Consider the following 27,954-nt stretch of genomic DNA (forward strand, 5'->3'; position numbering starts at 1 on the left):
TATATTATGTTAATATGTGACAGTTATAAGGTTTAACATTTCCAGTATGACTGACCTTTTACATAGAAGTCAGGTTTTCATTTAACCCACTGTGTTCATTATTTCAAAGTGTAACTTTATGGTGATGTTTTTGCAGTGAACAACTACAATTCTAGTACTAATTTGTTTATATCACTTGACAAGGTTCATTTTTAACGTTGGCTTTGAACATATATCATTAACAGTGTTTTGAGAAATAACTATGTTGTGAATTAGATGTCTTTGTTACACTTCTTTTTTTTCCTCAAGGGTGGAGAGATTCAACCAGTTAGTGTGAAAGTTGGAGATAAAGTTCTTCTTCCAGAATATGGAGGCACTAAAGTAGTTCTAGACGACAAGGTGTGTAAATGTAGTCATTCTAAAAGGAAGTTGAATGTTTATTATTAGCTATTTTAATTAATGTTTTCTCTACTTGCAGGATTATTTTCTATTTAGAGATGGTGACATTCTTGGAAAATATGTAGATTGAAGTCTCTGGAACAGAATCACATGAAGCTTCCCATTCCATTGAAGTTCTGAAATCTTTTCATCATGTAAATAATTTCCATGTCTCTTTTATAATAAACTAATGCAATCTAAAGTAATGATGCCCATTGTCTCTAAACTTTAGTTTCACTGTTCTGGTGTAAACATTTACAAATAAAATATATAAATGAATGGTTGTTCTTTTAGTAATTTAAGGTGGTTTTTTAGAGTTTTCTAATTTTTACTTACTCCTTAATTCAGGTAATCAGAATTCTGGAAAACAAGAACTATAGGTATGTTTTCCCTACAGTGAATTTTAGCTTTAGTATATAAGTAGTTTGTACTGATAAAAAACCATGGATTCACACATTTTGAGAAAGTTAAGTATCTACATTTTGACTTCAGATGTAACAAGTACTTAATGAACATTTCTAGTTTCACATTGGTTAAACCATCACCTGTGACACTGACATCCCATCTGTGTACCAGTTGGTATTCCTCCTGTTCCAGTTCTGGTGCAGATTCCTGCTGATGCACTTGGGAAAAGCAGTGGAAGATTGTGCAAGTACTTGCCCCTGGGTAAGCCTCAATCTTGTGGCCATTTGGGGAGTGAGCCAGTGTAGTTTCTCTCTTTTTTTTTTTTCTTTTTAAGATTTATTTATTTTTGACAGGCAGAGTTAGACAGTGAGAGAGAGACAGAAAGAAAGGTCTTCCTTCTGTTGGTGCAGGCCCCCCACCCCCAAATGGCTGCTAGAGCCGATCCGAAGCCAGGAGCCAGACACTTCCTCTGTGTCTCCCATGCGGGTGCACGGCCCAAGGACTTGGGCCATCCTCCACTGTACTCCTGGGCCACAGCAGAGAGCTGGACTGGAACCCGGAGTGCCCACGCAGCAGGTGGGGGATTAGCCTAGTGAGCCGAGGCACTGGCCAAGATTTATTTATTTGAAAGGCAGAGAGAGAGAAGTCCTCCATCTGCTGATTCATTTCCCAATTGGCTGCAACAGCCAGAAGCTTCTTCCAGGTCTCCCACGCAGGTGCGGGGGCCCAAGGACTTGGGTCATCTTCCACTACTTTCCCAGGCCATAGCAGAGAGCTGGATTGGAAGTGGAGAAGCCAGGACTCCAACTGGTGCCAACATTGCAGGCGGTGGCTTGACCTGCATTATCACTGCACTGGCTCCTTAACTTTCCAAATAATTTTAAGCTTATTGTATAATCAGTTTAAGGGAAAATTTAAAATGTAATCATTAACATTGCCTAAGTTCTCTTCCTCCAAGATAAAGTGATAGCAATAATAGCTCAGGAACTTTTTTTTTTTTTTTAAGATTTATTTATTTCATTTGAAAGAGTTAAGAGGTAGAGGCAGAGAGAGTGGTCTTCTGTTCACTCCCCAAATGCCTGCAAAGGCCAGAGCTGGGCCTATCTGAAGCCATGAGCTGCTTCTGGGTCTCATGCAGGTACAGGGGCTTTTTTAAGATTTATTTGAAGGTCAGAGTTACAGAGAGAGAGGTCTTCATCTACTGGGTCACTCCCCAAATGGCCACAACAGCCAGGGCTGTGCCAGACCAAAGCTAGTAACGAGTTTCCAGTGGCCCGAGGGTTTGGGCCATCTTCCACTGCTTTCCCAGGTGCATTAGATAGCTGGATGGGGAGTGGAGCAGCCAAGACTTGAACTGGCACCCGTATGGGATGCTTTAACCTGCCATGCTACAGTGCCAGCCCCTTCAGTAATCTAAGTGCTGTTTTTCTAGCAGCTAGAGAGAAGAGTTCATCCCAGAACTGGGCTTTTGGTCTCCAGCTAACAGTGTCACATAGGATATCCACATTCCATATTAGAGTGCCTGGGGTAGAGTCTCATTCCAGCTTCCTGTTAATCTGCGTGCTGGGATGCAACTGACGATGGCCCAAGTGGTTGGGCTCCTACCATTGACGAGTGACCTAGATTGAGTTCTTGGCTCTTGCAAGATTCAAATCTTGACAGTTCCACACTAGAGTTAATTACTGAGGTTTTTTTTGTTTGTTTGTTTGTTTTTTGACAGGCAGAGTGGATAGAGAGAGAAAGGTCTTCCTTTTTGCCGCTGGTTCACCCTCCAATGGCCGCTGCAGCCGGCGCATCTCACTGATCCGAAGCCAGGAGCCAGGTGCTTCTCCTGGTCTCCCATGCGGGTGCAGGGCCCAAGGACTTGGGCCATCCTCCACTGCCTTCCTGGGCCATAGCAGAGAGTTGGCCTGGAAGAGGAGCAACTGGGATAGAATCCGGCACCCCAACCGGGACTAGAACCCAGTGTGCCGGCACTGCAAGGCAGAGGATTAGCCTGTTAAGCCACGGCGCCAGCCAATTACTGGGTTCTAAATTCAGCTACCAGCTGTTTCTACCTTCATGATTACGAAGTACTGAAGTACTGAGTAGTGATGCTATCTTTCTACTTAGAGTTCCTTAAAAACTAGTTTGATATGTCTTTCAAAGGTTGTATGCATGTTTTTGAATGGAATTGAAGTCTGCAGGCAGTTGTAACTGGTATGGAATGATGGTGTCAAGTTTCGGTTGTGTTCCATACCAGCAGAGTAGTTCCAACATGTATTTATGTGTATGTGTTAGTGTTTTAATTACACAGTGGCTTGGTTTTTGTCAAATTTTGGTCCTATGATTAGGACAGGATCCAAGTGTACTGTCAATTTTATACCCTGCCGCAGACACTGTGTTCATCACCTTGTAAGCACAGGTTGCCTTGTTTTACAAAGGCAACTCAGATGAGGTGAGGACACTTGTTCAAGGCCATGGCTTTCCCGGTATTCTCTTTTGCTATTTCCTAAAGACCCCAGCAAATGAGTTCTGAGATCCCAAGTGATAGTTCCCAAGCTTGATTGATCTTTTGGAGTCATGGTATGCTTAAACGTTCAAGAGTCCCGCTCCCCATTCCAAACCTAAATCAGAGGGAAGGGAATGTTCATACCACAGAAGCAGTCCTACTGGGATGCTTATCTAGCAGAATTGCTAAAGAAATTTCAGATGGTGAGATTATATTAATAAAACAGGGAAGAGATTTTTGCCATGCAAAGTTTGTGGCATTGGGAATGTGGGACCACATAATTCAGACTAGTATGTGCCATTTACCTTAGTTTTCACAGGAAAATAGTTAAATAGAAAGGTAAAAATTCTTAACTAGTTTGTGTGTGTGTGTGTGTTAATACTTACTATTTTTGAGCACTTCCTAGGTACTTCATATGTATTGTGTGTGTATGTTTGGTGGAACTTTTGTTTTTATTTTCTTCATCTCCCATTCACTGGTTCACTCCCCAAATGTCTGCACAAGCTTGACATGGGTGACAGGAATCCAATTACTTGAACCATTACTGCTGCCTGCCAAGAATCTGCTTAACTCCCCAAATGCCTGCAAACAACCAGGGCTAGGCCAGGTTAAAGCTAAGAACCAGGAACTCAATTCAGGTGTCTCACAAGGGTGTCAGGGACCAACTACCTAAACCACCACCTGCTGCCTCCCAACATTAGCAGGAAGCCGGAATCAGGAGAGGGGTATTGAATTCCAGTTGCTCAGATGTGGGCTGAGGCCTTCTCCCTTGAAAATGCTGCTTACTTGCTTGTAGATTCAGCAACTTTGTGAAGCAGATGCTCCTGCCTCATAGGTAAAAAAAAGATTCTATGGAATAACTCGCTCAAGGTAACACAAATTGTAAGTGATAGAGTTGGACTGAATTAAAATTTGTTTGACTTTGCAATCTGCTTTCCATTATTCTACACACACAAAAAAATCTGGGAATTGACTAAGTTACATTAAAATTAACCAGGTAATGATTCTGTTATACCATTATTAGTATTACAATTATTTTGTTTGTTTGTTTGTTTTTGACAGAGTGGATGGTGAGAGAGAGAGACAGAAAGGTATTCGTTTTTGCTGTTGGTTCACCCTCCAATGGCCACTGCGGCCGACGCATCTCGCTGATCCGAAGCCAGGAGCCAGGTGCTTCTCCTGGTCTCCCTTGCGGGTACAGGGCCCAAACACTTGGGCCATCCTCCACTGCCTTCCTGGACCATAGCAGAGAGCTGGCCTGGAAGAGGGGCAACCGGGATAAAATCCGGCGCCCCAACCGGGAGTAGAACCCGGTGTGCCGGCGCCGCAAGGCAGAGGATTAGCCTGTTAAGCCATGGCGCCGGCCAGTATTACTATTATTATAATTATATATTTTTCTATTTCAGAAAAGTATATGGAAAGTTATTTTAAAAATTGGGGTATCCTAAATTTGTATTTATGAAATGCATGAAGTTTGTTTATCTTAAATAAAAGGTTAAAAGATAAAAAATCAGGATCAGGGCTGGCATCGTGGCATAGCAGATAAAGTTGCTGCCTGCAATGCTGGCATCTTACATGGGCGCCAGTTCGTGTCTCGGCTGTGTTGCAGTTGATTTCTCAACAATGTTGCAGTGGATTGTTTCTGAGAGGAGGTGCATGGTGGTGGCAAGAGGCGCGGAGTCACCACACAGACCCCGGGAGTCAGGTGAAAGCAGGCTTGAGTTGAGCAGCCCACAGACTCGTTTATTTCAGTTAGTACAACAGCTTATATAGGCAAGACCAGCCAATCCAGTGAAGGGGAGGTCTATGCCCCAACCAATCACAGCCTGTTGGCCAGGCAGTTTCCAAAGCCATCTAATCACAGCCTGTTGCCAGCAGGCTCCGTTGCCAGGTGGGATTCAAAGCCATTCCTGAGTAACTGACGCTCACTTGCCAGCGGCCACCTTGGCATGGCCTTCTCATTCCACCACACTGCTGATCCATTTTTTTTTTTTAAGATTTATTTATTTGAAAGAGTTACACAGAGAGGTACAGATAGAGAGGTCTTCCATCCACTGGTTCACTCCCCAGATGGCCACAATGGCCGGAGCTGAACCGATCCAAAGCCAGGAGCCAGGAGCTTCTTCCAGGTCTCCCATGGGGGTGCAGGGGCCCAAGGACTTGGACCATCCTTCCACTGCTTCCCCAGGGACAACAGCAGGGAGCTGGATCAGAAGAGGAGCATCTGGGACTTGAACCAGCACTCATGGGATGCTAGCACTGCAGGCCGGGGCTTTAACCTGCTGTGCCACAGCCCCAGCCCCACTGATCCACTTCTGATCCAGCTCCCTGCGGATGACCCAAGTCCTTGGGACTCTACCACCCACGTGGGAGACCTAGATGAAACTCCTGACTGCTGGCTTTAGATTGGCTCAGCCCCAGCTGTTGTGGCTACCACACCATAACGCTGGTCCTTCATTTTTCTTATTTAAATAATATATTTTTTAAAGATTTTATTTATTTGACAGAGTTACAACAGAGGGAGAGACAGAGAAAAGTCTTCTAACCACTGATTCACTCCCCAAATGGCAGCAATGGCTGGAATTGGGCTGATCCAAACCCAGGAGCCAGGATCTTCCAGGTCTCCCATGCATGTGTAGGGGCCCCAGTAATTGGGTCATCTACTGCTTTCCCAGGCTGCAGCAGAGAGCTGGATCGGAAGAGGAGCAGCTGGGACTAGAACTGGTGTCCATAGGGGATGCCAGCACTACAGGCAGAGGTTTAGCCCACTACATCACAGTGCTGGCCACAATAATATTCTGTATATCCCATTTTGAAGCTTACTTTCTGTTATTAACCATTTGTCTCAGATTAATTTTATATAAATGGTATAATATGCCATTATATAGATAATTTAAGTATTCCTGTATGATAGATATTATTCTGCTCTTTTCCTGTTAGAAATATTTCTATGATCAATAGATTTATGAAATAATTTTGCACATGTGAGCAAATATCTCTCTAATGTAAGTCCTTAGACATGTAATTGCTTGGACAAAGAGTATATGGATTTTAATCATACATGTACATATATAAACACATATATCTCTAAGTTGGCCTTTATGCAAGTTCATTTTTTTTTAACTTTTATTTTTAAAGGCGGAGATAACAGATCTCCCATCCACCGGTTCACTCCTCAGACGCCTGTAACAGCCAGAGTTGGTTCATGCCAAAACTAGGAGGTAGAACCCAGTCTGGGTCTCCCATATGGGAGGCAGGGACTCAGTGCTTGCACCATCTCCTGCTGCATCCCAAGGGTGGACATTAGCAGGAAGCTGCAATTGGAAGTGAAGCTAGGAAAAAAAAAAAACAAACCAGCGCTGCGGCTCAATAGGCTAATCCTCCGCCTGCAGCGCCGGCACCCTGGGTTCTAGTCCCGGTCAGGGCGCCGGTTTCTGTCCTGGTTGCCCCTCTTCCAGGCCAGCTCTCTGCTGTGGCCCGGGAGTGCAGTGGAGGATGGCCCAAGTGCTTAGGCCCTGCACCCCATGGGAGACCAGGAGAAGCACCTGGCTCCTGGCTTCAGATCAGCACGGTGTGCCGGCCGTGGCGGCCATTGGAGGGTGAACAAACGGTAAAAGGAAGACTTTTCTCTCTGTCTCTCTCTCTCTCTCTCACTGTCCACTCTGTCTGTCAAAAAAAAAAAAAAAAAAAAAAAAAAAGGAAGTGAAGCTAGGACTTGAACCCCAGGCACTCTGATTTGAGATGTCGGTGTCCCAAGCACCATCTTAACCACTGTATCAAATGCCCATCCCAAGTTCTGTCACTTAACGGTGCTACCAGCAATGTGTGAGGCTATTTATTTCTTCTCTTAATAGTACAGGATATTATATAGTGTTTTTGCCAATCTGATAACTATTTATGATTATGAATGAACATAAACATTGCATGTGTTATTTCTTTTTAGTTTACTGCCATTTCTATTAATATCTTCTATCAATTTTTTTCTACTAAGGGTATGATCTTCAAAGTTTTTTTATGAGGTTTTTATTAGGAAAATGAGTTCTTTGTGGTAAGTTTTTTTTTTTCAATTTGCCATTTGGCTTTGATTTTGTTTATGCGTTGAGTTAATGAATATTTTCCTTTATGGCTTTCCTTTATGGCTTTCAAACTATGAAAAATCTTCACCAATAAAAGCTTTTCCTGCACTGTGGCATAGCAGGATAATCAGACAGTTGCAGTACTAGAATCCCACATGGGCATCAGTTCGAGCCCTGGCTGTTCCACTTCTGATCCAGCTCTCTGCCAATGGGCCTGGGAAAGCAGCAGAGAATGGCCCAAGTGCTTGTGTCCCAGCATCCACGTGGGAGACCTGGAGGAAGCTCCTGGCTTTGGCCTGGCCCAGCCCTGGCCGTTGCAGCCATTTGGGGAGTGAACCAGAGGATGGAAGCCCTCTCTCTTTCTTTTTCTCTTTCTGTAACTCTACCTTTCAAATAACTAAAATGAATCTTTAAAAATGTTTTCCATGGTTTCTTTAATATTTTTATAGTTTAAGGAGCTGCATTGTGGTATATCAGGTTAAGGGGTTGCTTACAGTACTGGCATCCCATATCAGAATGCCATTTAGAGTTCTGGCTGCTCTTCTGGTCCAGCTCCCTGTTAATGTGGCTAGGAAGGCAGCAGAAAGTGACTCAAGGACTTGGTTCTTTCTACCCATGTGAGATATCAGAATGGAGTTCTAGGCTCCTGGCTTGGGCCTGGCCCACACTTGGCTGTTATGATTTGGGGAATGAACCAGTGGGTGGAAGATATTCTCTCTCTCTCTCTCACTCTGTGTGTGTGTGTGTGTGTGTCTCATGCTGCCATTCAAATAAATAAAACTTTTTTAAGAAAGAAATTGGCAGCAGTTTATTTGGATGGTTGTAGTTTAGGGGTCTCTTAGGAGGCTGCCATCATCTGAAAATTTTTCTTGGGCTGTAGGATACACTCCCAGGGCAATTCACTCATATACTGGTAAGTTGATGCTTTTGGCAGAATGCCTCAATTTCTTACTACATGGACTCCTCATAGGGCTGCATGAACGCTCTCATACATGGCAACCCCAGTGCAAGTGATCTAACAGAGCAAGGCAGAAGCTATTCTGTCTTTTATGACCTAACATCCAAAGCCACACCACGGGCTGGTGCCATGGCTTACTTGGTTAATCCTCTGCCTGCGGCGCCAGCATCCCATATGGACACCGGGAACTAGTCCTGGTTGCCCCTCTTCCAGTCCAGCTCTCTGCTGTGGCCCAGGAGTGCAGTGGAGGATGGTCTAAGTCCTTGGGCCCTGCACCCCATGGGAGACCAGGAGAAGCACCTGGCTCCTGGCTTCGGATCAGCGCAGTATGCCGGCCACGTGCACCGGCCACGGCGGCCATTGCGGGGGTGAACCAACGAAGAGGAAGAACTTTCCCTCTGTCTCTCTCTCACTGTCCACTCTGCCTGTCAAAATAAATAAATAAATAAATAAATAAATAAATAAATAAATAAAAAGAATTTCCCTCTCTCTAACTCTGGCTTTCAAATAAATAAGTTTAAAATATGTACGTATGCTCCTATATATATATATATATATATATATACATATATATAACATATATATATCAACTTTTTAAATATTTTATTTATTTATTTGAGAGGCAGAGTTAGAGACAGAGAGAGAGTGACAGAGAGAAAGGTCTTCCATCAACTGGTTCACTGCCTAAGTGGCCACAACAGTTGGAGCTGGGCCAATACAAAGCCAGGAGCCAGGAGCTTTTTCCAGGTCTTCCACGCAAATGCAGGGGCCTGAGCACTTGGGCCATCTTCTACTGCTTTCCCAGGCCTTAGCAGAGAGCTGGATTGGAAGAAGAGCAACTAGGACATGAACCAGTGTCCACGTGGTAAGCTGACGCCATAGGTGGAGGCTTAGCCAACTATGCCACAGTGCCGGCTCCCCCAGTCAACTTGCTTGCCCTACACTGAAATTTCCTGCATCTCTGCATATACGTGCTACCCACATATTAAGGCATACCTCAACTTTTTGTGCATTGCTCAATGTGTCAACTTTGCTTTTAGCTTGGCTTCCTTCCAAGACTTGTCAATGTCCTGAAAAGAGAGCCATCTCTCTTGCTATCTCTGCCTTGGAAGAATACCAAATCTCTTCCTCAGAACTCTCCATCACACATCCTTTCACATTTCTTTAGGCTAAAATGGAGCCATATATCTACCTCCTAACTGATCATTATCTTAAACCACAGTGATTTATTCTGCAGCTAGAGATGGGTCTACCTTTCCTTGGCGTACACTGCATGATCAGAGTCTGTTTGCAAAAGGAACGTGAAAGGGAAGGGAGAATGACAAGGTGAGTAAAAGGGGCTGCTTCAACATTGAAGACATCTTGCCTTGTAGTAGGGTCACCTTTTCCTATTCATTTTTAAGCTCTTTGAGAAATGCTTATACATTTTACATGTCATGTTTCTTAGCATTTTGTCTAGTGCCTTGCACATAAAAGGCATTCACTCTAATACATTCATGTGCAGTTTGGTCAACAACAGAGTGCATATAAAACTGTGGCCTCATAAAATATTACTCAGTGACATTGTAGCTATATTAGTCTAACTACATCCTATCATGGTCATTCAATGACAAAATTGCCTAATAATATATTTCTCAGAACATACCCCACTATTAACACACAGTTGTACTTGGATTTTTTTTTTTTTAAAGATTTATTTAACCATTTGAAAGAGAGAGAGAGAAAGAGAATGTCTTCCATCCAACGGCCAGAGTGGAACTGATCCTAAGCCAGGATCCAGGAGCCTCTTTTAGGTCTCTCACATTACTGCAGAGACCCAAGGACTTGGGCCATCTTCCACTGCTTTCCCAGGCCATAGCAGAGAGCAGGATTGGAAGCGGAGCAGCTGGGTCTCGAACTGGTGCCCACATGGGATGCTGGCACTGCAGGCTGGGGCTTTAATCCACTGCACCACAGCACTGGCCCCTATACTTGGATTTTAAAATTCCCCAAGGTGGGTTTCATATTTGATATTTTTGAAATAACTTTTAATACTTTCTATTTATGAAATGTTTTCTTCTAAAACTTCGATACTTCCATCAATATTTAATTTTATGCTTGCTTTCACTCTCCATGGAGTGAAAAAATTACTGTGTACAATCTTCATTACAAATGATGTGATAACTTTTTCAAAGTCCTGCAGTCAATAGGCAAGAGAATCTAGATTTTCTGAATCTCAGTCCAGAGCTATGTCCATTAGTTCATAGTGTTTTTTTTTAAAGATTTATTCACTTATTTGAAAAAACTATATATATATATATATATATATATATATAGAGAGAGAGAGAGAGAGAGAGAGAGAGAGAGAGAGAGAGATCTACAGATTAACTCCATGGATGGCTGCAACTGCCAGGGTTGAGCCAGAGCTGAGCCAGGCTATAGACAGGCGCCAAGAGCTTCTAGTGTGTCTCTCATATGCAAGGCCCCAAGCACTTGGGTCATCTGCTGCTGCTTTTTCCAGTCCATTCCAGGGAGCTGGGTCTGAAGTGGAGTAACCTACATAGGATGCGGGCTGGCATCACAGGCAGCAGCTTTACCTGCTATGCCACAGTGTTGGCTCCAGTTCATACTGTTTTTAAACAGGCTAGTTCTCCTTTATCAGTAGCATTTTGTATTCACTTCTGAGAGTTGTCACATAACCCATCATTATATGTAGCTGTTATTAGTGATTATGCTTTTTTTTCCTCTTTGCTTCTTCCACTTCTCCCCAAATTAGCTCTGGTTATAAAACTTTTCTTTGGAGCTGGCGCTGTGGCGCAGTGGGTTAAAGCCGGCATCCCATTTGCATGCCAGTTTGAGTTCTGGCTGCTCCTCTCCCAATCCAGCTCTCTGCTATAGCCTGGGAAAGCAGTAGAAGATGGCCCAAGTGCTTGGACCCCTGCAACTGTGTGGGAGACCCAGAAGCTCTGACTTTGGATCAGCTCAGCTTGGACAGTTGTGGTCATTTGGGGAGTGAACCAACGGAATGGGAGACCTTTCTCTCTCTGACTCTACCCCTCTCTGTAACTCTTTCAAATAAATAAATCTTAAAAAAAAAAAAAAGCTATTCTTTTTTTGGAGGTCATAATCTTCAGGCTGACGGAGGAATGAAAATGTGAAGGCTATGAGCTGGAAACACTGCAGCTCTGAAGAACAAGGTTCTTCCTGTAAACAAGGCCAGGGTTGACATCACAGCACAATTTATTAGACTTTTCAAAGAGAATGAATGTGTATTTTATTCCTGAATTCAACATCAACTCATCTGCTTTGCTGCTTGTTTTTCCAGACTGAAACAATATAGAAAAATCTGGAATTAAGACAACATTAGGCCGGCACTGCGGCTCACTTGGTTAATCCTCTGCCTGCGGCACCGGCACCCCGGGGTTCTAGTCCCAGTTGGGGTGCCTGATTCTGTCCCGGTTGCTTCTCTTCCAGTCCAGCTCTCTGCTGTGGCCCGGGAAGGCAGTGGAGGATGGCCCAAGTGCTTGGGCCCTGCACCCCATGGGAGACCAGGAGGAAGCACCTGGCTCCTGGCTTCGCATTGGTGCAGCGTGCCGGCCGTAGTGGCCATTTGTGGGGTGAACCAACGGAAGGAAGACCTTTCTGTTTCTCTCACTGTCTAATTCTGCCTGTCAAAAATAAAATAAATAAATAAATAAATAAATAAAAGACATTAAGGGGCCAACATGGCGGTGAAGTGGGTTACACCACCACCTGCAGCACTGGCATCCCATATGGGCACCAACTGGAGTCCCAGCTGCTCCACTTCTGATTTAGTTCACTGCTAATACTCCTGGGAAAGCAACAGAGGATGGCCCAAGTAGGAGACCTGGAAGTTTTAGGCTCCTGGCTTTGTCTGGGCACAGCACTGGTGGTTGTAGGCATTTGACCAGTGAATTACTGGATGGAAAAATCTCTCTCTCTCTCACTGTAACTTTTTCAAATAAATAAATAAATTTTTTTAAACTAACATTAAAATAATCCCCTTCAACTATAGATAACTGCTATGTGTAACTCACGGTACCTGCCACACAATCTGAGAAATTTGAATTTACTTCTCAGATATGAGTTTGTCTGTAGACAAGGAGGCCTTCCCAGGACTCTGCTCTCTCACAAACCCACCCCATTTCTCTGGGGAAGTTAAGATCTGGCCCTTGTTCTGGGCACTCACTGTATTCAGTGTAAGAATTAGTGATTTGCACGTCTATACCCCTTGGTGTATGGACCTTAGAACTTGTACCTCAGTGCCTACCACATACTAGCTCTTAATGTTGTTGAATGAATAAATCTTTTGCTATCTGGGAGCTATTGCTGGGAGGCCAGAATTAAATCTTCTCTTAAAAAATTACCAATCTATACCAGATTCCAGAAAGAAGGAATCTGATGCCAACTAACTTCCTCTTGCCAAATCCTTCAGGTTCCAACTCACTGACAGTTACTGAGCTTTGAATTTAGTGAACAAATCTTTCCTCTCCTCTTAGCTTTCTTCCTGGGTGGCTGTGACATGGCCTTTCAGCACACATCTTCATCTAGGGACACCTTTCTCTCAGAAATCATGCACTCAATAGACTTTGTCTTTCCATCTGATATTCCAAGGCCTCCCTCATTCTACATCAAAGACTTAAGTTTTTTAAGCAGAAAAAAAAAAAAAAAAAAAAAAAGCTTGGCCAAAGGGCTGGTTTAAGAGAACATTTAAAACGCACGACCTGTGCACTGTAAAAAATCCCGTTTTATTCATTACTTCCTCCTGCTGCTGACTTGCAACAGCACGAGCTAATTCCTTGTCTTTCTAACGCACAATACCCAATGTCCACTCTCTATCTCACAATTGGCACCTACGTCCTCTATCCACGCAAGCTTGTCATTGACAAAGTCCTTGGCTTTGGTGTCTATGGATGGCGGAAGCGACATTCAACACGGAAACCCCCAGTCTGATTTCAGCTTGAGTCGGTTTCTTGTAGATTCCGTGGAATTTTCCCAGACTGCTTCCTACTTTGCTTTCCTAGGCAGTCTTTGGGACCAAATGAAGCTTCTCTGGGTACGTACTGCCACATGGGTATACGGAAACAGTCGCCATTGTGCAAACTCTGTCCTTCCAGTGTCACAAACAAGAGCCCAGCGTGAGGCACCAACGCGTGACGTACGCCACGCACACTGCAGCACCAGTCACGGGCGACCAGGACCCTCCGCGCCGACCGGCCGGAGGGCGCCCCAGCTTGGCGGCCCTCCACTGGGCCCACAGAGCCCCGCCGGCTGTTTTCTCCGATCACCCCCGCCCTCCGCCTCGCCCGCCCTTTCCCGGTCTCCGCCCCGTCCTCCCGTGCTGCCCCGCGCGGGCCGCAGCTGTTCCGCCGGCGGCCGGCCCTCCCTGGCGCGCGGACCCAGAGCGCCACTCCGCCCCGCCCCCCCGGCAGGCAGCCGTCCCCCTACATCCGGGTACCGACTCCAGCCGCCCAGATTCTGGCACTATGGTCATGGCGGAGGGGACGGCAGTGTTGAGGCGGAACAGGCCGGGCACCAAGGCGCAGGTACCATCTCCACACCTCTCCTGCGGGTGAACGCTCGGTCCTGAGCCGTGCCACGCCTGCAAGCTGGCTGCCACTGAGGGGAGGCTGGATCGGGGCGGCCGAGAGGCGGGCAGGGGCACTGCTGCCCGGCCTGCTCTTCCGGAGCCGTAGCCCCTCAAGCCAGTGGCCGCCCGCGAGGCCTGCAGAGCCGGGAGCTGAGTGAGGGGTGGGCGAGAGGGACGGTTGGGGGCTGCGGGGGGTGCCCGCCTAGGCCTGGGGCCCTCCGCCCGTCCGCAGCCGCCGCCTTTTGTCCACTAGCCCCCGAGTGCCCGTTGACTGGCGCCGGAGGGGCGCGGCCAGCCAGGTGGAGACCTGGGGGGCTCCCTGAGGATCCCGGCCACGGGCGTGGGAGGGGGTGTGAACACTGCCGACCTTGTCTGGGCGTCACGTCCCACCTGGCCCGGGACGGACCTGCCCGGCTCCTGCCATCCAGCCTGTCTAGCCGGATCCGTGTGGCGATGATTTAACCGCCTCCTCTTGTTTGCCTTTGACCGCCTCTTCCTGCTGCTTCCCTGCAGCTGTTCGCTGGTCCAGCGAGTTTTCCTCACCAGGTTGTGACTTGTTGGATGTCATTCCTTGCGGATTCCCTTGTTAATATGTATGAAGCATAGTCAGGGAATGAGCTGATGATAATTTTAATGACTCTTAGGCTGTATTTGGTGTAACTTGTTGTTTTATAATTAGGTATTGATTCTTAGGATTTGCAAAAGATACTTTCACATTAAAAAATAAAATTGGCATCCAGATTTGACCAGATTAATCTGCCAGCTGAAATGGTTTGCCATGTAGCTGATGCTCTAAAATCAGAAGGATGTGTTTAATATGTAGTTTTAAAGAAAAACGATGTTAAGTGAGGAAAACACCCTTAGAGCTGAGAATAGATTTTAATTTCGTGTATAGAATTATGGAAAGGAGACCATTCAAAGAATTTATAGGTGTCGACACCTTTCCAGATCGGTGCTACAAATAAGGAAGTCAAAGCCCAGAGATCTGTTCAAGGTTACATTGTCTCCTGATTCTTGGTTCACTGGTGACCTTTCCTTTTTAACAACTTGCTACTACTGAATTCCAGAGAATTCATGTTGCAAGTCTGATTATAGAATCATATTATGCTGTCAGTTACTTCAGACAATCCTGTATTCACACTGGTGGGAATTTGTGTATTAGGTATGTTTTCTTCCTTTCCTGAACGTTTTGCTCTTTTCTACATACTTTTAGTTCTTATTCTATAGAGACATTGTTTCTCTTTTCTTAAATGATCAACTTTTATACTGTTACATTCAAAATATGGTTTTTAAGTTCATTCTCAGAATCATTTTGTTTACTAAGTTTTTCATTTTGAAAAACTAGAAAATAGTATATTTTAAACCAATATTGTAATATTTCTGTTTGCAATGTTGTTATGAGTAACTTACAGGTGAGAGAGCTCCTTTGGTTTTTTCCACATTGTCATAGATTAAACTTGTTAATAAAAATGTAACAGAAGCGGTTAGGACATTAAAAAAAAAAAGACTACTTAAGCAGCAGACTGTCCTATCTCTTGTTTATTACATGAATTTCCTTCAGCGAATAGGTCTCTTAAAATCATATAGTTAGAGTATGACAGAGTAGGTGGACTATCTTCCTATTTTTTTAAAAGAAGTTGGGTAGACTAGAATATAGTCACATAATTGGTTTTCAGTAAATGTTAGCTGAATTAGATGAAAACATTCATTAAGCTAAATTTTTTGTTGCCTCTCATAGGTGTCTAAAATACATCACAGTTACTATGGAAATATTTCATCCCCAATTAACTTCCTTACATCTTCTCCATGTATTACTATATTGATTTTAATATATATATATATATATATATTTAAAGATTTATGTATTTATTTGAAAGGTAGGGATAGGGAGAAGGAGAGAAAGAGAGAGAGAAAGATTGATTGATTGATTGATTGTCTATCTTCCCAGATGGCCACAATGGCTGGAGCTGGGCCAGGCCAAAGCAGGAGCCAGGAACTCCATCCAGGTCTCTCACATGGGTGCAGAGGCCCAAGTACTTGAGCCATCTTTCACTGCTTTCCCAGGCATATTAGTAGGGAACTGGGTCAGAAGTAGAGCAGCTGGGACTCAAACTGGCACCCACATGGGATGCTGACACTGCAGGTGAAAGCTTAACCTTCTACACCACAGTGCCAGACCAGGTTTCTAATATATTTTTTAAAAAAAACTTTATTTATTTGTAAGGCAGAGTTAGAACTCTTCCATCCTCTGGTTCACTCCCCACCTGGCCAAAGCCAGGAGCCTGGAACTCCATCCAGGTCTCCCATCTGGATACAGGGGTCCAACCACTTGGACTGTCCTCTGCTGCATTTCCAGGTGCATTATCTGGGAGCTGGATTGGAAGTGGAGCAGCCGAGACTCAAACTGGTGCTCATATGGAATGCCAGAGTCACAGGCAGTGACTTAACCTGCTATGCCACATCACCGGCTCCCTGCTGGTGAATTTTTTTAAAAAAAGATTTATTTATTGGAAGGCAGAGTTACAGAGAGGCAGAGAGAGAGAAGTCTTCCATCTGCTGGTTTACTACCCAAATGGCCGCAACAGCCAGAGCTGGGCTGATCTGAAACCAGGAGCTTCTTTCAGGTCTCCCATGATGGTGCAGGGGCTCAAGCACTTGAGCCATTTTTTGCTGCTTTCCCAGGCCATAGCAGAGAGTTGGATCGGAAGTGGAGCAGCCAGGACTTGAACTGGCACCCATATGGAATGCAGGCATTTCAGGTGGCGGCTTTACCCGCTATGCCACAACTCCAGCCCCGGTTTTTAATATTTTTAAAACAAAGAATTCCTTGGACTTTCTTAATGTGTTAAAGGAAAGAAGAAGTAAAGTGTTTTCGGTATAAATTATGTAAATAATTTAATAACTTCCCTTTGTAAAATTTATTTTTAAAGATTTATTTATTTGAAAGTCAGAGAGGGAGAGACTGAGAGAGTTCTTCCATCAGCTTGTTCACTTAAGCCAGGACCTAGAAGCTCAGTCCAAGTGTCCCACTTGGATTGTAGGGACCCAAATATTTTGAGCCATCACCTGCTGCCTCCAGGTTTTGCATTGTCATAAAGTTGGGAGCCAGAGCCAGGTATCAAACTCATGCACTCTGATATGGGACTGTGTGTGTGTATGTGTGTGTTTAAGATTTATTTTTATTTATTTGAAAGAGTGATAGAGGTTTTCTATCCTCTGGTTCATTCCCCAATGATCGCAGTGGCCGAGCTGAGCTGATCCAGAGCCAGGAGCTTCTTCCGGGTTTCCCACATGGATGCAGGGGCCCAAGGACTTGGCCATCTTCTACAGCTTTCCCAGACACATTAGCAGGGAGCTGGATTGGAAGAAGAGTAGCTGGAGCTCGAACTGGCACCCATATGGGATGTCAGCACCACACACTAAGGCTTTAACCCACTGTGCCACAGCATCAGCCTGGACCTATGTGTCTGAACTGGGCTGTTAATCACCAGGCCAGATGCCTGCCCCTGGTTCACTACTTTTTGATGGAGCTCATAAAACTATTTAGAAATTTAAAACTCTATTTTGAATTGGAATAATAATTTGTATTGTCTGTCTAAAATCATACAGGACAGTTAAATAACTATGAACAATAGCCAGCTATTCTCTTTCTCTCTCTCTCTCTCTCTCTTTTTTTTTTTTTTTTTTTGCCAGTTACTCTCTTTATATAAAAAACTTTTCTGGTATAGTGTTTGTCTTATTTTTTTATTTTTTTAAAATTTGTTTATTTGAAATGCAAAGCAACTAAAGAGAGAGAGAGAGAGAGAGAGAGAGAGAGATCTTCCATCTGCCGATTTACTTCCCTAATGCCCTCAATTACCATGGCTGGGTCAGGCTAAAGCCAGGAGCCAGGAACTCCATCCAGGTGTTCTACATTGGTGGCAGGAGCCCAAGTACTTTAGCCATTATCCACTGCCATCCCAGGCACATTAGCAGGAAGCTGGGTTGGAAGTGGAGCAGTTGAAACTCCGGTAGCGGCTTAACACTGTCCCTTGGTGTTCCTTTTGAAATACTAAATAAAATTCCTTTATTTCCCTGATATTCACATTTTTAAAAGGCCTTTCTTCTTCTCTGATGTGAATTTTGACTCTTTGTTAAGAATTGAATATAATAGTAATATTGTATCCTCTTTGTAACTCTCTATGTGCTTTAACCGTGAATTTATTTTTATAGGATTTCTATAATTGGCCTGATGAATCCTTTGATGAAATGGACAGTACACTTGCTGTTCAACAGGTAATAGTTTTTTTTTTTTAGTTTTATTTATGTATTTAAAAGGCAGAAATAGAGAGAGAGAGAAAGATCTTACATCCACTGATTTACTCCCCAAATGGTTGCAACTGCCAGGGCTGGGCCAGGCTGAACCTAGTAGCCAGGAGCTTCTTCTAGGTCTCCTATCTGAGTGCAGGGTCCCAAGTACTTAGCTCAACTTCCACTGCTTTCCCAGGCACATTAGCAGGGACTGGAAGCCAGGACTCAAACCGGTGCCCATAGGGAATGCTTGTGCTAAGCTTACTTTCTATGCCACAGTACTGGCCCCAAAACAGTTTCTTTTATAGCTCTAATAACCTAAATACTTTACATCTTTGGTATAGTTAAGTATTCCTATATCGTTTAGTACAAACTAGATTCCACTGAATTAATGGAATGTCCATTTCAAACTTTAATCAATTCTCATTTTGTTTTAAGATGGCATTTTTAAAAAAGATTTATTTATTTATTTGAAAGAGTTACAGAGAGGTAGAGGCAGAGGGAGAGAGAGGTCTTCCATCCACTGATTCACTCCCCAGATGGCCGCAATGGCTGGAGCCGTGCTGATCTGAAGCCAGGAGCTAGGAGCTTCTTCTAGGTCTCCCACGTGGGTGCAGGGGCCCAAGGACTTGGGCCATCTTTTGCTTTCCTAGGCCATAGCAGAGAGCTGGATGGGAAGTGGAGCAGCTGAGTCTCAAACCAGCGTCCATATGGGATGCTGGCGCTTCAGGGCAGGACGTTAACCCACTGTGCCACAGCGCCAGCCCCAACAAAGAAGAATTTTGTTACAAATATATTTAAGTGTACATGGGAGTTACCCAGAGAATGAGTTAATCACCACTAAATACATATTTTACCATTTACGTAGAGTCAGTATTTTACAACTAATTGAAATGTAGAAACTTTACCATCATTTGAACTCTTCCTCTCTTCCTTTAAACTATGATTGTTTTATTACATCTACATACATTAAAAACCTCATCAGGTAATGTTATATCTTTTTGTTTTCAATTCTCCACCATATTTTAAAGAACTTAGGAGAATCGTGCATTATATTTGCATACAGATGTCTGTAATTTCTAGTGCTGCTAATGCTGCAAGTTTCCTTTGAGTATTTTTTTCTCTTGTCTGAAGAACTTCCTTTGACAGTTTTTTAGAGCAGTCTGGTGGCTAGGAATTATATTTAGTTAATTTATTTTAGTCTTCTTTTCATTTGAAAATGTCTAAAATGTCTAACATATTTATTCCTGAAGGGTATTTCTGTGGGCTACTGAATTCTGGATTATTCTTTGTTTCAGCACTTTCACAAATTTTTGAAAATTTTATTTTATTTGAGAGATAGAAGATGGAGATAGAAAGAGAGAGGAGGAGACAGTACTCCCATATGCTGGTTTACTCCCCAAATGCCTGCAATGGCCTGGGTCAGGCCAGCCAAAACTGGAATCCGGGAACTCAGTCCAGGTTTCCCATGTGGGTGGGCGGCAGGAATCCAATTACTTGAGCTGTTACTGCTGCTTCCCAGGATCTGCATTAGCAGGCAGCAGCTGGAATAAGGAATGAGAGCGAGGTATCAACCCAGGGACTCCTGTGGTGGGACATGGGCATCTTTCTTCTTCTTCTTTTATTTTTTTTTTAATTTGAAAGGCAGAGAGACAGAGAAATCATCCATCTGCTGATTTACTCCCCAGATGCTCACACTGCAACAGCTAGGGCTAGACCAGGTTGAAACCAACAGCCTGGACTTGGGCTATCACCTACTGCCTCCTAGGGTATGCATTATCAAGAAGTGGAATTGGAAATGGAGGAGCCAGACTCAAAATAGGCACTCTGATATGGGATGCAAGCATCCCAAGTGGTTAATTAACCACTCTGCCAAACCCCTGCCCTGGAAAACAGGCGTTTTAAGAGATATATATATATATATATAAGATATATATATATCTTATATATATATATATATAAAACACCTGTGTTTTAAATATGTATATATTTGAATGTGCAGAGTTACAGAGAGAGAGAGAAAGAAAGAGAAATATTGTCCTCTTATGTGGGTGGCAGGGACATTAAGTACTTGAGCCCTCACTGCTGTCTCCCAGGTTGTGCATTAGCAGGAAGCTGGGATGGAGAGTAGACCTGGCACTTGAACGCAGGAATTCTGATAAAGGATACGGGTGTCCCAAGTGGCTGTTTAACCACTTTGCTAACACATGCCCCTTTGACTTCTTTACTTTTTAGCCATTTGATTATGATGTGTCTGAATGTGGGGTTCTTTGAGTTTATCTTGTTTGGTGTTTATTTAGCTTTTTTTTTCTTGTATTATGATAAAAATTTACTCCTTTTCATTTTATTTGAAAGGCAGAGAGACAGAGACAGAGAGAGATCTTCCATCTGCTGGTTCATTCCCCAAATGCCCACAGTAATCAGGGCTGGACTTGGGCAAGATCAGGATGGAAGAGCTCCATCTGGTTCTGCCAAGTGCTTGGACTGTCATCTGCTTCCTAGGGTAACATTAGCAGGAAGCTGGATCAGAAGTGGGGTAGCTGGAGGTAGCTTGATTCTCAAAGTGTGTCAAATGCCAATTAGGACTATTAGGAGTGAGCCCAGAGTTCACAAACAGCTTTATAGAATCATACATTTAAGTTCCTTCCTCTTTACTATATCTCTGACACTTTCTGGGTTCCTGGGGTGTACCGCTTTGGTCCTGGTTAGTGGCCAGAAACCACTTAACCACATTTGTGCTGCAGTATGGAAAGACAGAAAGATAAAGAAATGGTTTAGTTACATCATATTGGGGCCACAGCACCACCAAATGGAAGGGATGGGATGGGTTTTCTTTCTCAGAGTTTTTTTTTTTTTTTTCTTTTTTCTTTTTTTTTGCCTGCATTTTTCTTTTGCCAGCCACTTTTGCTGCCATTGTGGAATTGTCTTGAACTAGATATGAAAGAATGAAGAAAAAGGAGGCAGCGGGGAAAGAGTTTTTTTTTTTTTTTTTTTTCTCTTTGAGCTTTAAGGGTACTTTTTTCTACTCCTTGAGCCAGAATGAGAGTTTTTCTTAGATCTCTATCTGCACTATGCTGCTCATTTCTGAGTTTCATCCTGCACTAGGTTCAGACCGGGGATAACAGATAGGAAGGGATACATGGCAAACTAGCTGATGGTTCTGTGGTACTTTGAATTCTGGTGTTGCTTCCTGCTCCTCTTGCTGTTTACTTCTCAGAGACCTCAAATAGCTGACACATGCATCCTGTCATTTTATAGTTTCCTGCAGTGGGAGTGAAAAGTTGATAAGTTTTATTCCATCTTACCCAAAACTAGAAACGATAAAATGCTTTGTATGGTGTTTTATTGCTATGTATTTATTTGATCCAAAAAATTTTTCAAAACTACTTTAGGAAGAGTCTTACCTAAAATAGACACAGTATTAGATCAGTAAAATTAGAGCACACAGGATTAAATCACTAGAAAGATAATATGTCTGTCATTTCATGGTAGAAGGAAAGAAGATTTCATGCCATCTTTTTGACTTGCTCTAAAATTTGGGTTATAGGCCTGGCACTATAGCATAGCGAGTTGAGCTGCCACCTGTGATTTGGCATCCCGTATAGGTACCAATTCAGTTCTCCATTGCTCCACTTCCTATCCAGCTCCTTGCTAGTGCGCCTGGGAAAGCAGCGGAAAATCTTGGGCCCCTGTACCCGCATGGGAGACCCATAGGAGTCTCCTGGCTCCTGGCTTTGGTTTTGTCCAGCTCTTTCATTCACTCATTCATTTATTTATTTGAAAGTCACAGAGTTACAGAGAGAGAGAGAGAGAGAGACAGAGGTCTCCCATCCATTGGTTCATTTCCTAGATGGCCGCAATGGCTGGTGCTGCGCCAGTCTAAAGCCAGGAGCCTCCTCTGGGTCTCCCACGTGGGTGCAGGGCCCCAAGGCCTTGGGCTATCTTCTGCTGCTTTCCCAGGCCATAGCAGAGAGCTGGATCGGAAGTGGAGCAGTTGGGACTTGAACTGGCGCTCATATGGGATGCCGGCACCGCAGGAGGTGGCTTTACCCACTAAGACACAGCGCCAGCCCCTGCCCAGCTCTGACTGTGTGGTTATTTAAGGGGTGAATCAGCAGATGGAAGAGCTTTCTCTCTCTCTATCTCTGTGCCTTTCAAATAAAGTAAATATATCTTTTAATAAAGTAAAATAAAATCTGGTTATGATATTCTTGTACCGAGGAGGCTTGAGAGACTTCAGAAATAAATGGATAAATGATAGCAACTCTGTAATGTTAGTGGAACATAATCAGATAAAGTGGTACTGACTTTTTTTTTTTTTTTTTTTTGACAGGCAGAGTTAGAGATAGAGAGAGAGAGAGAGAAAGGTCTTCCTTTTTTCCATTGGTTCACCCCCCAAATGGCCGCTACGGCTGGTGTGCTGCGGCCTGCGCGCTGCGCTGCTCCAAAGCCAGGAGCCAGGTGCTTCCTCCTGGTCTCCCATGTGGGTGCAGGGCCCAAGCACTTGGGCCATCCTCCACTGCCTTCCCGGGCCACAGCAGAGAGCTGGACTGGAAGAGGAGCCACTGGGACAGAATCCGGCGCCCCAACTGGGACTAGAACCCAGGGTGCTGGTGTTGCAGGTGGAGGATTAGCCTAGTGAGCCGTGGCACAGGCCAAGTGGTACTGACTTTTGGATGCCTTTTTTTTTTTTTTTTGACAGGCAGAGATAAGATTCTCTTCAAGAAATGGTAGTAAGTTGTGATTTCAAAGAACTTGAAAGCATAAAGAACACTATTATGATGTCTTCTCAGTTTTTCTGTAAAATCTCTAAATTTTTAAAGCCAGTTTCTTAAATAATAGTTGTATAATTTACTCAGTTTCAGAAACTCTTAGCATTAAAATTCACTAAAAATGATCTGAACGATAATTGGCACTACTTTCTATTTAACTTAATTAGTTCATGAGTAACATTTGCATTAATGTTGAAAAGATTCTTGGGGCTGGCAGTGAGGCACAGTGGGTTAAGCCATAGCAAGCAATGCCAGCATGCCTTATGAGCATGCTGCTCCACTTCTGATCCAGCCATCTGCTAATGTGCCTAGTAGAGCAGCAGAAGATGGTCCAGGTGCTTAGAGCTCTGACATCATGTGGGAAATCCAGATGGAGTTTCTGGCTCCTGGCTTTGGCCTGGCCCAGCCCAAGCTGTGTGGCCATTTGGGGAATGAAACAACAAATAGATCTCTCTCTGTGTATGTGTGTGTCTCCTTAACTGCCTTTCAAATTAATAAATAAATCTTTTAAATAAAAGAAAATGTTGAAAAGGTACTTAAGGGAGTAGGTGTTTATTTTAAAATTGTATTTTATTTATTGGAAAGTCAGATACATTATATATATATATATAGAGAGAGAGAGAGAGACAGACAGATAGACAGACATAGATAGAGACAGACCTTCTGTCCGCTGATTGATTTCTCAAATGCCTGCAACAGCCAGGGCTGGACTAGGCTGAAACCAGGAGCCAGGAACTCAATCCAGGTCTTCCACATGGATGATAGGGACCCATTTATTTCGTTCATCACCCATTTTATCCCAAAGTGTACATTATTAGGAATTTAGAATGGAGAGTGGAACCAGGACTCGATCCCAGGCACTCAGATTGGGATAGTGGCATCTTTTTTTTTTTTTTTTTTTAGATTTATTTATTTTGTTTGAAAGAGTTACATAGAGAAAGGAGAGGCGCAGAGAGAGAGGTCTTTCATCCAATGGTTCACCCTCCAATTGACTGCAATGGCTGGAGCTGCGCCTGTCTGAAGCCAGGAGCCAGGAGCTTCTTCCGGGTCTCCCACATGGGTGCAGGGGCCCAAGGACTTGGGCCATCTTCTGCTGCTTTCCCAGGCCATAGCAGAGAGCTGGATCAAAAGTGGAGCAGCCAGGTCTCAAACCGGTGCCCATATGGGATGCCGGCACTTCAGGCCAGGGTGTTAACACGCTGTGCCACAGTGCCGGCCCTAGGATAGTGGCATCTTAACTGCTATACCAAACACCTACCCACTGATCTTAGCTCATTTTATAAAATTGATAGCTGCCTCTGTGTATAAAAATATAGATGATTCAATTCAGAAAACAAAATATTTTCAATTTATTTCTAAGTTAATGATTTTTATGGTTTATATAAATCGGCATTAATAAAGAATTCTAGATTTTTAAAAGATTGATAATTAATACCTCTACATACTAACAAAACTTAATATTTATAAGTAAATTCAGTTACTAAATATATGTTTAAAGGATTAAAATTGATTATGAGCGAGTGATTTTGCAGAGAATGTATTTTTGCATGCCTAGGATGACCAAACAATATGGAAGAACCTGTATCTATACCCCATTTTTGGTAAATTTTGTCAACCCCAACCCTTTGTGACTTTGATATTTTAGATCATTGAATATCATTATTTTTGGCTTCAAGTAATATGGCTCAAATGAAGCCAGTAAATATTCTTCGAAAACCTCTTATGTATTAGGAGCTAACACCAAAATTCAAAACAAAGCTAAACTCCTTATTGAGTAACTCAGTATTTGAGGGAAATGTAAATAAACTTTTGTTATTTAAAGATTTATTTATTTATTTGAAAGAGTTACACAGAGAGATTGAGAGGCAGAGAGAAGTCTTCCATTCTTTGGTTCACTTCCCAGTTGGCCACAATGGCTGGAGCTGCATGTCCGGCTGGAGCTGCATGTCCGAAGCTAGGAGCCAGGAGCTTCTTCTGGGTTTCTCATGTGGATGCAGGGGCCCAAGGACTTGGTCCATCTTCTACTGCTTTCCCAGGCCATAACAGAGAGCTGGATCGGAAGTGGAGCAGCTGGGACTCGAACTGGCACCCATATGGGATGGCGGCACTGCGGGAGGCTTTACCTGCTTTGCCACAGCGCTGGCCCCACTAAACACTTTTAAATGTGAAATAAATGCTATTAAAGTATAGTGGATGCAAGAAAGATTAGGATGACTAGGCAAATTGCTAATTTAGATTATGCAAATACCAAATATGGTAGAAAATCAGTTGGGGTTCTGTGTGGACTAGAATAATCAGGGAAGCATTGCATGTGCTGAGGGAGAGGGATTTGCAAAGAACTGTGATGTGGAATTTGAGGTGACTTGTGGAGAAAGTATAGAAGTTAATTTTCTCTCCTTGAGGAGAGAAAAAGAGAATCAAAATTTTGGACAATTAATGTGGAGTCAAACAATCAGGGATAGTGGCTTAAATAAGAATTAGAAAGTCATTTAAAGTATTTGGGTAAGCTAATGAAAATATTCAAGAAGTATAATGTGAATGGGCAAAATAGATTGGCTCAAGAAAGCCTGTGGTTAGTAAGTTTCTAAAAGAAGTCATTTTAATTAACTCTAACCTATTCAAATTTCAGAAAATTAAAATCACAGATTAAGGATGGGTATTTAGGCTAGTGGTTATACTTCCAGTTAAGCCACCTGAATCCTGTATGGGATTGTATGGGTTTTAATACCTGGCTCTGGCTCCTGATTTCAGCCTCCTGCTAATGTAAACCCTGGCAGGGGTGACAGCCCATGTAATTGTGTTCCTGCCACCATGTGGGAGACTTAGACTGAGTTTCTGGCTTCTCAGTTTGGCCTGACCTAACCATAGCCACTGTGGACATTGGGGAGTGATCCAGCAGATGGGAGCACAGTCTGTCTCTCTCACTCTGTCACTCCCCCGCCAACCTCTCAAGTAAGTACATACACTTTTTTTTTTTTTGAAAGATTTATTTATTTATATGAAAGGCAGAGTTACAGAGAGGCAGAGGCAGAGGCAGAGAGAGAGAGAGAGAGAGAGAGAGAGGCCTTCCATCCACTGGTTCACTCCCCCAAGTGGCTGCACCGGCCAGAGCTGGGCGTATCTGAAGCTAGGAGCTAGGAGCTTCTTGGAGTTCTTCCATGTGGGTGCAGGGACTCAAGAACTTGGGGCCATCTTTCTGTTTTCCAAGGCCATAACAGAGAGCTGGATTGGAAGTGGAGCAGCTGGGACTCAAACTGGCACCCAATGGGATGCCGGCACTATAGGCGACAGCTTTACCTGCTATGCCACAGTGCTGGCCCCAGTAACTGAAATTTTAAGAAATTATAAATTGAAGCATTAGGATCTGAAATTTAAAGTTTTATGCTAATTAATGTTTTTCAATCAAAAGTAACTCTCCCTGCCGTTTTTTTTTAAGACTCATTTATTTGAAAATCAGAGTTAGAGAGAGGAAGAGAAAAAGAGAGATCGATCTTCCATCTGCTGGTTTACTCCTCAGATAGCTGCAACAGCCATGGCTGGGCCAGGCCAAAGTCAGGAGCCAGGAGCATCTTCTGGGTCCCCCAGGGACAGGGCCCCAAATGCTTTGGTTATTTTCCATTCCTTTTCCAGGCCTTTAACAGGGAGCTGAATTGGAGTGGAGCGCCTGGGACTTGAACTGGCGCCCATATGGGATGCTGGCATGGCAGGAAGTGGCTTTATCTGCTATACCACAATGCCAGTCCCAATTGCTGGTCATTTTTAAAAACAGCTTTTATTAGATATAATTAGTATATCAGATAAACCCATTAAAAATACATAGTTTAGTGATTTTGTTCACAGGATTATACAGCTATCACCACAGTCTCATTTTAGAGCATTTTCATCCTCCCTGAAAGAACTCTCATCCCCATTAACAATCATCTTTTTTTTTTTTTTTTTTTTTTATTTGAAAGGCAGCGTTATAGAGAGAGAAAAAGATTTTTCTGTCCACTGGTTCACTCCCCAGATGGCTGCAGTGGTTGGTACTGGGTGGTCCAAAACCAGGAGGCAGGAGCTTCTTCCAGGTCTCCCAGGTGGGTGGAGGGGCACAGGGACCTGGACCATCTTCTACTGCTTTCCCAGGCACATTAGCAGGGAGCTGGATTGGAAGTTGAACAGCTAGGATTCAAACAGGCACCCACATGGGATGCTGGCGCTGCAGGCGGTGACTTAACCCGCTACACCACAGCACTGGTCTCCTAACAGTCATCTTTATTCAGCTGTGTATTCCTTTCTCTCCTATAGTCCTAAGTAGCTACTCATCTGTTTTCCATATCTATGGGTTTGCTTATTGTGGATATTTCATATGAATAGAATCATCCATATAGTCATAGTTATAATTACATAGTCTGTATTTTATATTCATTTGAAACTTACAGGTTGCAATTTTGATCCAATTTCCAATCCTATTGATTAATATATCTGCATTTATGTAGCAGATCCTATTCTAATGAAGTTGAATTGGAGAATAGTAAGGATTACATCTTCTGAGTTACTGATTTTGATTCTATGCTTGAATTCCTATTTATTGTATAACTCAAAAGGTGGACCACAAAGAGCAGTAATGTAATCAAAAACTGTATATTTAAAATGAGATTTACTATGTAGTATAATATTTTAATTAACCATAATAACTTCTTTATTTATAGTATATTCAGCAGAACATAAGAGCAGATTGCTCCAATATTGATAAAATTCTTGAACCACCTGAAGGCCAAGATGAAGGTGTATGGAAATATGAACATTTAAGGTAGGTTCTTAGGATATATCAAAATAACCTCAAGTACTATTAATGAATATGAATCATAAATAAAATTTGCTATCTAATTGTAGCCTGAAAAATGAAATTTTAAAAGCTTCTGAGTTTTCACTGTCTTAAAGTTCTCAACTTTGTTGTTTACTGATTGTTTTCAGAT

General features: G+C 43.2%; 1 protein-coding gene across 2 annotated transcripts in view; it reads left to right on the forward strand.

Annotated features, from left to right (window-relative positions):
- MOB4 (MOB family member 4, phocein) overlaps positions 1-27,954 on the forward strand; it is a 44,093-nt gene that overhangs the window by 1,505 nt on the left and 14,634 nt on the right. Inside the window, exons 1-3 of one of the 2 annotated variants that reach the window (XM_062189569.1) lie at positions 13,762-13,893; positions 18,150-18,212; positions 27,688-27,788. In XM_062189569.1, the coding sequence (XP_062045553.1) occupies positions 13,834-13,893; positions 18,150-18,212; positions 27,688-27,788 (224 nt within the window). In that variant the 5' untranslated portion in view covers positions 13,762-13,833. Of the gene's footprint in view, positions 1-13,761; positions 13,894-18,149; positions 18,213-27,687; positions 27,789-27,954 lie in introns of those variants that run through there. The other variant, XM_062189574.1, reaches the window with a different exon arrangement.

The sequence above is a fragment of the Lepus europaeus genome, chromosome 1 (assembly GCF_033115175.1).
Source record: "Lepus europaeus isolate LE1 chromosome 1, mLepTim1.pri, whole genome shotgun sequence".
Taxonomy (NCBI): Eukaryota; Metazoa; Chordata; class Mammalia; order Lagomorpha; family Leporidae; genus Lepus; species Lepus europaeus.